The 12,981-nt window shown below is 40.5% G+C and overlaps 1 protein-coding gene across 1 annotated transcript; it reads left to right on the forward strand.

Annotated features, from left to right (window-relative positions):
- The first annotated feature begins 1,291 nt into the window (after positions 1-1,291).
- Positions 1,292-12,830, forward strand: LOC4329197 (fruit protein pKIWI502). Its single transcript, XM_015767225.2, has 5 exons — positions 1,292-1,881; positions 5,803-5,902; positions 5,977-6,072; positions 6,162-6,242; positions 12,520-12,830. Exons 1-5 carry the CDS (start codon positions 1,358-1,360, stop codon positions 12,580-12,582), a joined length of 864 nt encoding a protein of 287 aa, XP_015622711.1. The 5' UTR covers positions 1,292-1,357; the 3' UTR covers positions 12,583-12,830.
- Positions 12,831-12,981: the final 151 nt, after the last annotated feature.

Genomic DNA, 12,981 nt, shown 5'->3' on the forward strand with positions numbered 1-12,981 from the left:
AAAAAATTTGGAAAGGGCGGAAAAAATCCTATTTCTAACAAGTATATATCTCTTCTCTATCTCTAATCTAATCTAACTATTAAAAAAAGAGAAAATACACGAGAAAAAAAGGTTAAAAAAACGCGTGAGGCAAAAGTCAGAAAAAGCTCAAAAAAACACGCTAAAAAGGTTTTCCATCTTCAATAAAAAAATAAAAAAACACGCGAGAAAAATTATTTCCATCGTCGGTAAAAAAATTTTAAAAAAACATGCGAGGAAAAACTGTCAGAAAAAACATGCCATTTCTAAAAAATGGTTTTAAAAAACCACGCAAGAAAAAATACCGTCTATTAAAAAATAAATCGCTCTAAAAAAACTATCAGAAAAAAGCTAAATTGATGGACACTTGAGTCGGATAGGATTCATCGATTTTTTGCCATCTACTACACGGCTTTTATTTTGTCATATATTCTCCTGTATTAGAAAAAAGAAAAAAAGAACATTCGAAAAAAAACAAGCAAAAAAACGTGCGAGAAAACAGGCAAAAAAACAAACGAGAAAAGAAAAGCAAAAAAAGGAGAAAAATATGGTTTTCTTTGTCAGTAAAAAAAGCAAAAAAAATGCTAGGAAAAAACTGTTAGAAAGAAATACGCCATTTCTGAAAAATGGTTTGAGAAAATCTCGCAAGAAAAAAACATTGTTTATAAAAAACAAGCCGCTCATTAAAATAAAACATTGTCATTGACATGATTATGCATGAAAAACGTATATTTTCATTAGAATGTTTTTACCCATTGCAACGCACGGGTATTTTTGCTAGTTAAATGAAAAATACGAAAGAAATTAAATAAAAGGAGAGGTTTTATGCGACTTAGTTTTAGGAGTTCCCTCTAATTATAATTATAATGTCCTTGGTTTAGGAGGTTATTAAGAATATAAGAATCAACATGATGCATAATTAGAAAATAATTAATTTTCGGGATGTTATATATTTATAACATCAATATAGTTTTATTAAATATACAATTGAATAAATTTTTATAATAAATTTATCTTGAGTTAAAAATATTACTATTTTTTTTCTATAAAAGTAGTAAAATTTAAAATAGTTTGACTTTGACCAAATTCAAAACGTACTGTAACCTGAAACACTGTACCAAAAAATTCGGTTCAAATAGCCCCCCCCCCCCCCCCCCCCATAATCCACGTGTTCCAAACAACCAATTGGCTCCTACCCGTTATCTTTGTGTTTCCATCCAGTGAACCCCACCTCATCATTCTATATTTCTATGATTCTATCCCCTCCAGATTTATCGGCGCCTCAAATCCCCAGTCGACCAGGGTGCTCCCAACAAGAATCCCACCGCCACCGGTCGCCATGGCTGCGGTCGCCAACACCGTCACAACCCTCCCCCTCCTTCCCTCCCCTCATGCCTTCGCCGTGCCCGCAATGGGCTCGCTGCCCTTCCTCCGGCGCCGAATGCGCTCCCGTCGCCTCGCCGCTGTCCAGCAGGATGCGGCCGTCTGGACCCCCGCCCCCGTCTCCTCCTTCGGCCCAGCCACCGCCGACGGCTCGCTCGTCCACTTCTCCGTGGACCTCTCCGACGCTACCGACCTCGCCGCATCCTACACCACGCCGGGGCAGTATCTCCTAATCCGCGTCCCCGGCGAGGATGAGCTCAAACCGGCGTTCATGGCCATCGCCTCGCCGCCTGGGGGTGCCGCGTTCGAGTTCTTGGTCAAGACCGTACCTGGTACCACGGCGGAGAAGCTGTGTGGGCTCCGCGACGGGGACGTGCTGGAGCTTGGCGCGATAATGGGTAATGGGTTCCCCATCAGCAGGATAAATCCGCCCGATGAGGCGCAAACTGTGCTCCTCTTTGCTACAGGGACCGGGATCAGGTGATTGCTTCTCTCTCTGATGAATGCTTGTTTTTGTATATATGCTGAGCTGAGTTTAATGTGGTTAACACTGCAATAGTCAGTTGTCACACATATTGCTTTATTAGTAGCATTTTGCAGTTTACACATAGTGAAGCTTTTAAAATAGTTCTGAGCTATAACAAATTTCATATGTATAAGCTTAGAGATATCGCAATGTTCTTCAGTAATTTTGAACATGTTGTCACTGTAATGCAACTTGTTTCTTTTGATGTATCTCATTAATCGGACGACTCATTTACTTACTATAATCCAGTTTGCTAAAATAAATAAAGGCTGACTTAGCGGAAGAATGCAAGATGAGAAAATAACAGTATCGTCGAGCAACAGTATCTCTAATAATAACCGTAGGTGCTGACATAATTGTGTTATCTATTACTTATGCATATAAATCAAGCCTAGAAAATTAGTACCTCACCTTTGGTTCTTTCCTAAAAAAATGCCTTTTGTTTTTGTTTTGCTAAGGATCAAACATTCCTTACAGATGAAATAGATCACAAAAGAATTACCTATATGAAAAATTAACATGAGAAATGGATGGTATGTGTACGAAGATTAGCAATTACGCTATACTGCATTACATACTTTTATTTAAATGGCATGTTTACTACAGCAGTATGGTGAGGCAACGCACTTTGCCTTACAGCATATGCAATGTGACACAAGTTGAGATGGCTTGTTAAACAGCATGTGATCCTGGGCCTGTTGGGGCACACACCCTCTGGCCACCATCCCTGGTCAGTAGTCATGCCAAAATTTGCAGCGGTGGCTAGGCGGAAGAAATAGCCAAACCTTAGTTGTGTTGACTGTTTGATTGCTAGCCTTGATAAACCATATCAAGATTTGGTTACAACCGATATCTGGGCATGACAAAATGTTTGGCATTGAAGGATTGGGTAGATAGCATGCTGTTTTGGCAAATAGGTAGGGTAGCGGGTAGCCTTTGGCTTGAGCAAGGTAAAATGCCAATATGTATATGACTATGACGAATTGGTGGTTCTACCTTCCTTCTATTACTCTCTATGTAAAAAAAAGTGAATTTTCTATGACTGGACTGACTGGGCTAAGTTATGAGAAATAGATTTTTCCTAAATGGATTACAAAATAAATACTTTTAGTTTAGAATATATGATCTTTTAAGCATTAGTACTAAATAAACCAATAGCATATTTCATGCATCCAATCACCACCTTCCATGTCAGCCCAGCTGCCCCAGCATGCTGATTGGGCAGCAAAAGATTGTGAGCTGTTTGTTTCCCATCGAATGGTCTGCAGATTGGCTAGTTTTGGCTTAGTATTACTAATTTCCTTTCGCATGCCAATTTTTTTAATAAGCCAAATAGTGGGCAATTTCCTTTGGCTTTCTCAATTTTTAGTACGAAATTTGTATAGGTTAATCAGCACTCTTGGTTTTGTTGATCTGCTTGGCCATCACCCCCCATTTAGCCCCAAATATTCTTGTAGGGAAACATGTAAGAAAGTAGGACTTAAGCTAACTTAATATCATGTAATCAAGGGTTTAAAAGAATCATGATTTTCATGTCTTTGTCTCATGGCCCATGGGCCCAAAATGGCGATGGCAGTTATCATGGAAGATATCGTATTCTGTGAAAGCTAAGCTTATAATATAGCAATACTTTTTCTTCAAGGGAAAACTTATATCATATGTCACTACTCGAAATTGATTAGGAAAAGTAAAAAAAAAATAGTTTTTACATATAAAGCATGTAAAACCGAACATTAAACTAATTTGCCAGTTTAATATCTGTTCATGTGAAATTTTAAGAGTATTGAAGATTCAAAGTAGTCTCTTATTCGTAAGAAGCCATAGAGGCAAACATAAAGTAAAGCAAAGAAAAAGAAAATTAAAGAAAAACATTACTCCCTCCTTCCCAAATTGATCATCATATTTTATGCATCAAGACCAATGATAATTTAAATCACATCAATCAAGTCATCATGAACACATTCTCCCACAATGCATGCATCGATTAAAACATCATTCCAGTTAGAGCAAGTTTAATAGTATAGCTAACTACTAGCTCCATATCATTTATAGCCAATGTAATAGCCAATTCATACAATAGTTGCTTACAACACTATTAATACATGATCCTACACACTGTATGTCTTGGAGTCTGTGCTGCAGCTGGCTACAGATCTGTAGCCCGCTGCTCTTCTCTCTCTTCCTTTATCTCATTAAAATATGTTTATAGCTGGCTTATAGCCTGTTATTGTACCTGCTCTTACACCTTAGCATGCACACATTCTCCCATGTTGTATTAATTGTATTCTGATGAAATCTGTGTCCATGCGGTTATATGATGATCAATTTGAGAAATTTTGAATTCCATTATGTGATGATCAATTTGGGAAGGAGGGAGTAGATGCCAATGTTAATGTCTCATAGCTGCCTGTGGGAATTCGCTTGGATATTTGTTTTACAAAATCATGAGCTGCAATTAGGAGTTCGATCGTCTTAGTTAGCATGCGAGTTTTTTTAAAGAGATTTCTTATACGACTCCTTCTGTATTTCTAAAAGCGAACGAACTTAAAAACCGACTCAAACACGGATGACATACCAAAGGACCGGCATAAACATCTTCAATTTTTATAATAGTAGAGATTAAATAGAAAAATGCATTTGTACTGTAGTAGTAAAGAGAACAATGCATAAAGTTAAATAGATAAATGCATTTGTACTATAGTAGTAAGGGTTCTGCTTTCTCTTTCTGCTCCTATATGTTTTTGAATGGTTGTACCAATTTACTGGACCTAAAATGAACTATTGCTTCACATTTGTTAGAATATTGTGAGAATGTTTAGTTCCCTTTCCTCACCATCAAAGCAAACTTAGTTAGCGTTTGGCAAGGACATGTACATGATTTTATTTTTTTTTTTTGACCAAGGGTATGAAGCCCCCATTTCCATTACTAGAAATGAGCATACTACAGAGTTCTTTCATACAAAGGAAACAAGGACTACCAGCAAGCTAGTTTTCTGAGGAAACTACATCCAAAATACGGTTTTCCAGAAGACTCCAACCAAAATCTCCCCTATGACACAAAGGACTCAACTCCCTGCAGTTTTAAAGTAAAGCTAAGACACCTAAGAATCCAAAGACCATAGCAAGGCAGCAGCCACCACAGGTCTTCAAATCTAAGCTGACTTCACAGTCCAATCCTTCTTGCGCCTCCTCTCAATCCATACTTGGAATTGAAGATCTCATTTGCTACCTGTCTTATGAGTTTGGCCCCCAATAGCAGCCTTCTTTGATCTACCTCCACTTTCTGCAAAGGAACCCAAGATTCAATCCAATGGCAAACAAAGAAAACTACATCAGTTGGATCATTAGGAAATTTTTTGTCAAAACAAGCTTTTTGTTCCTTGTTTTCCAAATAGCCCAAAACACTGCAGCCACCCCAGTGACTACCAGATTTTTAAGTTTTTTCCCAAACGCAGAAAGCCATGTGCCAAATAACTGATTACTGTTCAGGATAGGTCCCAAATTAAAAGCACACATGACAATGTTCCAGATCAACCTAGCAATAGGGCAATCGAAAAAAAGATGTTGGAGTTTCATGATAGTTTCACTAACATGTACATGATGTTAGTTGGCGTTTGTCAAGGACGTGTATTTTGTTTGTAACTACCCAAGAGCAGGAAAAGGTTTCCTTGCTTCTAAGGGAGATCAGCATGCTGTTATCTTATTTGCTGGATAGGAAAGACAGGGCTAAATATGTCTTGAATGCTGATACATCTTTTACGATAATTTAGTCTGATTCCATATTGTTGCTGACTGTCTGGTTTTGGTGATCAAGTATAGTCTGGCATCCTTTTGATGGAATCCTACCCAGGTTAATTTGTATGTTAATCATGCAGTCCGGTTCGGTCACTTATTGAGTTTGGTTTTGCTGCGGATCAAAGAGCTGATGTACGACTTTATTACGGTGCCAGAAATCTCCAAACAATGGCATATCAGGTTGAGACTTGGAACTTTCCTTCATTCTGCTCTATGTAAACAATATCTTCACATAAACCTTTTCTCTCTGGCAGGATAGGTTTACAAACTGGGAGTCAACTGGGCTTAAAATAATACCGGTATTGTCACGAGCAGATGATAGTTGGAAAGGAGAACGGGGATATGTTCAGGTAATATATGAAAACTCCAACATTACTATAATCTTGTTATATGTTCATAGGTACATACAACCTTATATCATATCATTTTCATTTTCCAGGATGCTTTCTTGAAAGCCCAGAACATAGCAAATCATTTTTCTACTGGGGCAGTGCTCTGTGGACAAAAACAAATGTCTGAGGCATGTTTATCCTCTCTTTTTTTTTTTTACTTTTGCACATTCCTATTGTTATGTGTGCTACAGGTTACAAATATTATGTTTGGTTCTTCTGGCCAAAGAGCTGAAACCTTAAGGATATAATTCAATACTGTGCAGTAAATACTCCAAAAGTGAACCTTTTTTTTCTAGGCCGATAGCTATTTGTTCCCAAAAAAAGAAAAATAATTTACACTTACTGTAGCAATCAAATGTTGCCCTGCACTTTGTAGCAATCAAATGTTGCCCTGCGCTTAGTGTAGTTCCTAGATTCTTATCATAATTGTGATAAACCCAATGCTGTCTGTTGCAAGAAATATAGCTATATCAAACCACCACTAGCTCTTGCACTTTATTTTGTGTGCTCAGATCTGTATTACATCTTGAGATAAAGCTAATTTGATTCACCCTGAAATTTTATTGAACTCTGCAAGTTGCAGTCAGGAGCTAGTAATGTTAGTTTGCACACTTATGAATTGGAGTATAATCCACATCATGAAGTGTCCAATACATACGTTTAATCAATATAAAATTCAGATTTGGGTACAAAATGCTACTCTCCATTCCACAATGTAAGATGTTTTGGTCTCTCCATCACTCGTCTATATTTACTAACATCCTTATGAATTTAGACATATATGAAGCACATACTTAGATCCATGCATGAATCTATTCAAAACCCAAAATGTCTTATATTGTGAAATAGAGGAAGTATTATACCATCAATGTGCATGTGGTAAGTAAAATTTTAAGAAGATTGAATTTAGTTCAACTATAATAATTATAATATTATTTATTGAGAAGCAAAGCTAAATATTTGTTGATATTTTTATATATATTATAATAGAAAACAATGGTTAAAGTTATTTTTTGGAGACCATGTCATTGTCCAAAACGATTTGTGGTAAGTTGATGTCATCTTCTTTGGTGACAATAGATGTAACTAGGGGTTGGCAACGGAGTGGGGCGGGTGTGGATTGGACAAGAACAACCCCAGCCCCAGGGTGAAGAGTGGGGCGAAATCAGTCCCTGGCCACTCTGAGGACGGAAGTGGAAGATGAAGCGACACATCAGAGGAATAGGAGGTCAAGGCCAGCCATCAGCCACCGTCGACCACCACGCTTTAGGATAGAGGAATATGAGGTTGAGGCCAGCTGCAGTGTCGTAGGAGCCCTGGCCGCTACTTCATCGGGATGCAGAGTCAAGGTCAAGGGATAGGTCCGCAACGACGAACGTAGCATAGTGGTTTGGCTACATGCGTTCTAGTGCAGATCAAGGGACACGATGTCGAAGGGGAGGTCTGCGATGGTGGTGTGGGATGGATTTGTGGGGACCGAGAGATTGACATAACGGGATAGGGTTTTCTTGATGGGCTTTTGTGGAGTATGTATTTTCTCATCTCCTATGTATACGGGGCCTTGCCGATCACCGTGGATGAAACATATAACCCGCCTCCGCCCCTCGGAAGCAGTAAGTGCCTCACCCCGATCAACTCGTGGGTGAGAAAATTGCCTAGGCCCTAGACCCAATGGAGAAACTACCACCCTTAGTTCTATCTAGTTCAAGTTAGTATTGTTGGTTAAGAAAGCAGCACTACGCAGATAGCTTAAGTTTCTAACGTAAGTACGACCTTCTCCTGTGTTAATGATGTGAACATTTGTTTTCAGAGTAGGGTTGTGGTTGGTTGCACCACGGTGCACCACTTCTCCGGAGTAGCACAATAATGTTACCATATGCTTGAGCGTGATGAGGAGTCCTTCATGACCTCACTTTTTAGATAATATGCACATGGACCACGAATGTGTAACAATCTGTTGGCAAATTGGAATTACTCCACCTAAGAGGTTTAAGGAGGAATATGCCAAACAACCTCCATGTGGCCATGTGCCTCACTCACACTTTCCAATGGCGTTTGATAGAGGACATCACAGCCAAACCAGTTGCCAAGCCAACTGCGTCCAATGAGCCACCTTCAATGCTTACAGCAATGCCCTAACAGGGCGCTAGCGACCCTCACCCCCAATGTAAGGCCTTATGTCTTGGTCCAATCAACTCACCCAAAGAAAATGGGGTTAATTAAATTCATGCCATAGCAAATTTCACGGTTTGGAAAAATACCACTACTATTTACCTATTTATAGCCATACCATTGCAATACATATAAAATTGGATTCATGCCACTTTGTACACTTCAGGCCCGTTTTGAAATGTTCTTTTGCTATTGTATTTTCATAGTGACCAAAATACCCCTGGTCCCATTTCTCACATGGGACCCACATGTCAGATCCATCATCTTCCTCCACTCTGCCTCTCTTCTTTGGATAAGCCATACCCATGGGGGTAGTACACAGCGGAGGACTCGTCCACCTCGACCGTCACTGCCAGCCAGCCCCTCGCAGGCTTGTCCGCGCGCGCTGCCGGAGCCATGGCTGAGAGTAGTAGCAGGATCAGGCCGACAAGCTGACCGACCTGGCCGCTATGGGAGGAGGTCTGCCTTTGCAGAAGCACCCTGGACAGGAGAGGAGATTTGCTAGCTCCCGTCATCTGATTTGTCCCTTTCCCCTTAATATTTTTTCAGTTTTCTAGTTTTCTTCAGAAGCTACCGTTATTATTTTTTAAGTTTTCTTCAGAAGATACCGCTGGTTGGAGCTTCGTTTCCACTGCACCTCGAGCCTGGCGGAGAGCACAATTCAGGTCGCGGCTTCGTCGGATGCTACTATTGTCACTGCCTCCACTATCAGGAGCCGTCCCTGCAAACCATCGGAAGAGCTTGTGGAGAGAGTGGGAAGAGGAAGATTGGGAAGGGTGGAGGAAGATGAACTTGACAGGTGGGTCCTATGGGGATAGGACGAGGGGTATTTTGGTCCCTACGAAAATACAGTAGCAAAAATACGTTTCAAACATGTTTGAGTTGTATAGAGTGGCATGGATCCGATTTCAGATGTATTGCAGTGGCATAGTTAAAAATAGGTGAATAGTAATGGTATTTTTCTAAATCGTGAAATTTGTGATGGCATGGATCTAATTAACCCAAGAAAATGACCAATCGAACCCAGGCGGCTATGTTAGAATTGCCTAGGAATTTTGGTCTCATCCACCACTACATCGCCCATGGTGCTGTACTATAGAGAGTTGGAAGAGCCTTGTAAGCCAACCGAGGACATCTAGGTATCACTTAATGTTATCATCATCCACACAAGTAGAATAGTTGCTAGTCTCTATCAAGGGCACCTCCAATGTGTTGCACTCATGGTCTACAACTCACACAACTATGTGCATGAGACAATGCGTGTAAGCTTGGCATCACTAATAACAATTGGGTGACAAGCACCTGGCTTAGCAAAAGGGTGACAATTCCTCTTGGAGGATTCGACATCGTCAATGTATAGTTGTTTAAAATGTTGGCACATGTATGGAAATTTGATGGCTCGCCCATGTCCTTCTAGTGGCAGAACCATCTCGACATCTCATCACCTAGCATGGCTTAGAGGCCACACCATGTGAGCTAAATACCTAATCCTCTACAGCGATAGATCTTATGGTGGTTTTGTGTGGATACTACAAAACGTTTATCTAGGATTACGACTTTGTTTAGCTATCCAAGCTTGTGAAGGAGTTTTTTGGAGGACCAAAGGCGAGCGTACATTCCAAGCTCTTAAATTTTTTGTTGATCACTAGCTTGTCTTGCAGATCCTAACATCAACACACTTTCTGCAGTCGATTGTGACACCTTGGGTCTAGACTTCAGTCAGATTCTCCATCAAGTTGATTCCCTCCTTGCTTTCTTCAACAGGGCAGACATACCTTAACACAAAGTTATTGTCCTAAGAGTGAGAGTTGATCCAACTTATTAAGGTTGTCTTTAGTAGTGAAACGCTCACAACTCTGTAATTCCAATCGATATGAGCAAGGATGGTCCAATTTTTCTGTTAGTTGATGATACCTATAATTTGGGAGAGAAGTTGATGACCCGACTACAATTGTACTAGACGTTGTATTGCACCTTAGCGATCTATACACCTCTCCATCTGTTGTTGATCTTACCTGGTCAGATCAACCTTATTTCTGCAAGTAAATCGAAGAAACAAGGAAGAACAAGATTAAAGTAATTTGATAATACAAATAGGAATTCAAGCTCACGATAAATCGAACACTCGATAAGGTGTGGTTCCGAAGACGAGTAATTAGGCGGTCTGGCAGACACGTGCAACTGCAAGGCAAAGTAGCAATGACTAACTTTAATATAAGAAAACCTGAGAAATACTGAAGGTTACCTAGCTATTTAAGGAGATGGGAGGATGACCTTGGGGTGTGTAGGGTTGTGCTCCACATGATTGAGGGGCACTCCACATGGGCCCCACTTGGACCGAGGTCCTAGTCTCCACACAAAATTATAAGCATAAAGGCTCATGACAGGTGGCACAACACCATCTTTCTTTAATTGTGGCCAACTTTGATGGAATATAGAGATGATGTTAAATCTGTTGGAAAGAGGACTCCAAGAGCTTTCCACCAAGTACTTATGGGCCTGAAAAGGAGCCCGTATGCACATTTGGTAACTGTTTGAATCTAGCATTGTTGTGTGACTTGATCTCGATGTCTCCTCGTTGACCTATGATGTGAGAATTGTCACACATCAAGCAACAATGATGTTTTCCATAGTTTTCACCTACCTCTTAGCTTGAAGTACATCTAGGATCAATGCCTCTCCACGATCCCACCAAATAATTAGGTAAGCTGTTATGCTTTTAGGGTAGAGTATAGGCAGGCCTCGATGCAATATTGTGATACAAGGAACATGTAATATTAGAGCACGGTCGATGGTCTCCTACGGCACCGTGGAAAGTTCCATGTGCCAGTCGATTGATAATTTCGCTAACTTGTTGGCCGACACCATGGTATGACGAGGACACCCAAAAGACCTTGCACCAACTACAGTTGCACTTTTGCATGTGTCCACCATGCACAGGCAGATCCAAGGGTGGTCCCGGGACCACCTAAAAAAAATCCTAGCCCAATGCATATATATACAAAAATGAATTTTTTTGGGGGAAAAAGAAAAAAAGCACCCTTATTAATGCATTTTGATGCACATTTGATCAATTTATACTCCTAGCTTCGTTATATTTAGGGTTTTTTAAAAAAATATATATTGGTTGGACCACCCATAGAAAAACCTAGATACGCCACTGCCAGCATGCGACATTTGTTATAGGACTTTTGTATAGGCGAATATCATGTGGCAAAACAATAATATAGAACACCTCCACCCCTTTAGTCTCATGCAACCCCTTCAGGAGTCATCTCTAATGTAGGTGCATATCCCCTTTTTGAGGTTCTCCGAAAGGTGAATGTTATGTATGCCGTCCTACCGTCAAGGACTGGTTCTTGAAGTGCGCTCACATCATTGCCCTTGAACGTCCTAATATAGCTCCGCCCCAAGTGCTTTCTTGTACAACATCATCCAAACTACACAGTAGCGATTCATCGCCCTTGACCATCCCAATATAGCAAGCTCCATCGCAAGGGCCTTGTCCAATGCGATCGTCCAGCTACAGAGTATCCCGTTATCTATTATGAGCAAAAGGGATCCCATCTTCACCAGTGCCTTTTAAGAGGATCTCTTCCAGTTGGTATATGTCATGCTACACATGAGCTTTGCCTTTTATCCCCAATCCCATTGGCAGATGTACCTTTACTGCGTCGCTGATGATCGGCCCACAGTGAGTTCACTGAATGCCCTGTGCTAAGATTCGTTGCAACTCATTTCTAGACAGCTAAGCATTCCACTCCATTTCGGGTCATCTATGGTAAGGACCTGCTAGTCCTTCATGTCTATGAAGCTGGTTTTGCTTGGGTTGTGGCCATCTTCAATAGCATGATAAGTTTCTGGTGGAGATTGCAGCAGCTGTGGTAGGCTCAAACCACCATGGTGTTTCAACACGATGGCCAGCACTGCGATGTCGATTTCATTGTCGATGAGTTTGTTTGGTTCAACACACAACACTGGCCAGCCTGCTCTTGGCTACCAATACATGGGTGCAAGTGGTGCAAAGTTACAAATTAGTTTGCGGTTTGCCCGTGCACTGTACGGATTTTCGATTGTACAGATGAATTTATCGGTCTTTGTTGTCTTGTTCTTTTGGATGGCAGTTTGGTACGAGTTATCTCATTAAGTTCTATCGTTAACTAAAATCTGATGAGTTCCATTATTCCCGTTCATTAATTGTATATGATGATGATGATGTATTCTGCTTCACAGGAGATCACATCAGCCCTTGTAGCAGATGGTGTATCACCAGATAAAATCTTGACCAACTATTAGCAAGGATTGGCGAGCCTCCTGTAAAGCTCAGTGCTTCCTTTGGCCTCAAGATGTTCTTTTTTCTGTTGTATTTTAGCTGTTCTCGTCCTATAGTTTTTTATATTTCTCAGCACATAGATATGTATACATTATAATCATTCTTCAGAGTATGGCCACCTTTTCAGGCCATGTAAGCATTGAGCTCCAGGCTTATTTGCAGTTATGCGGTCCCTTGCGGAACTTGCAAATAGCAGAGTAACATTTGGCAACTCTTCGGCTCTTGTATTATTGGCAAGAGAACATGGTGGTGTTTGGTTCAATAATGTTAACGTAAACGTAATTGGGAATGCTTCCGCCGGTAACCGATTACGTGCTTTGTCTGGATAGTTGCTGTAACGGATACCAATTCATTCGCGCTGT

This window comes from Oryza sativa, chromosome 2 (assembly GCF_034140825.1).
Source record: "Oryza sativa Japonica Group chromosome 2, ASM3414082v1".
NCBI classification, from domain to species: domain Eukaryota; kingdom Viridiplantae; phylum Streptophyta; class Magnoliopsida; order Poales; family Poaceae; genus Oryza; species Oryza sativa.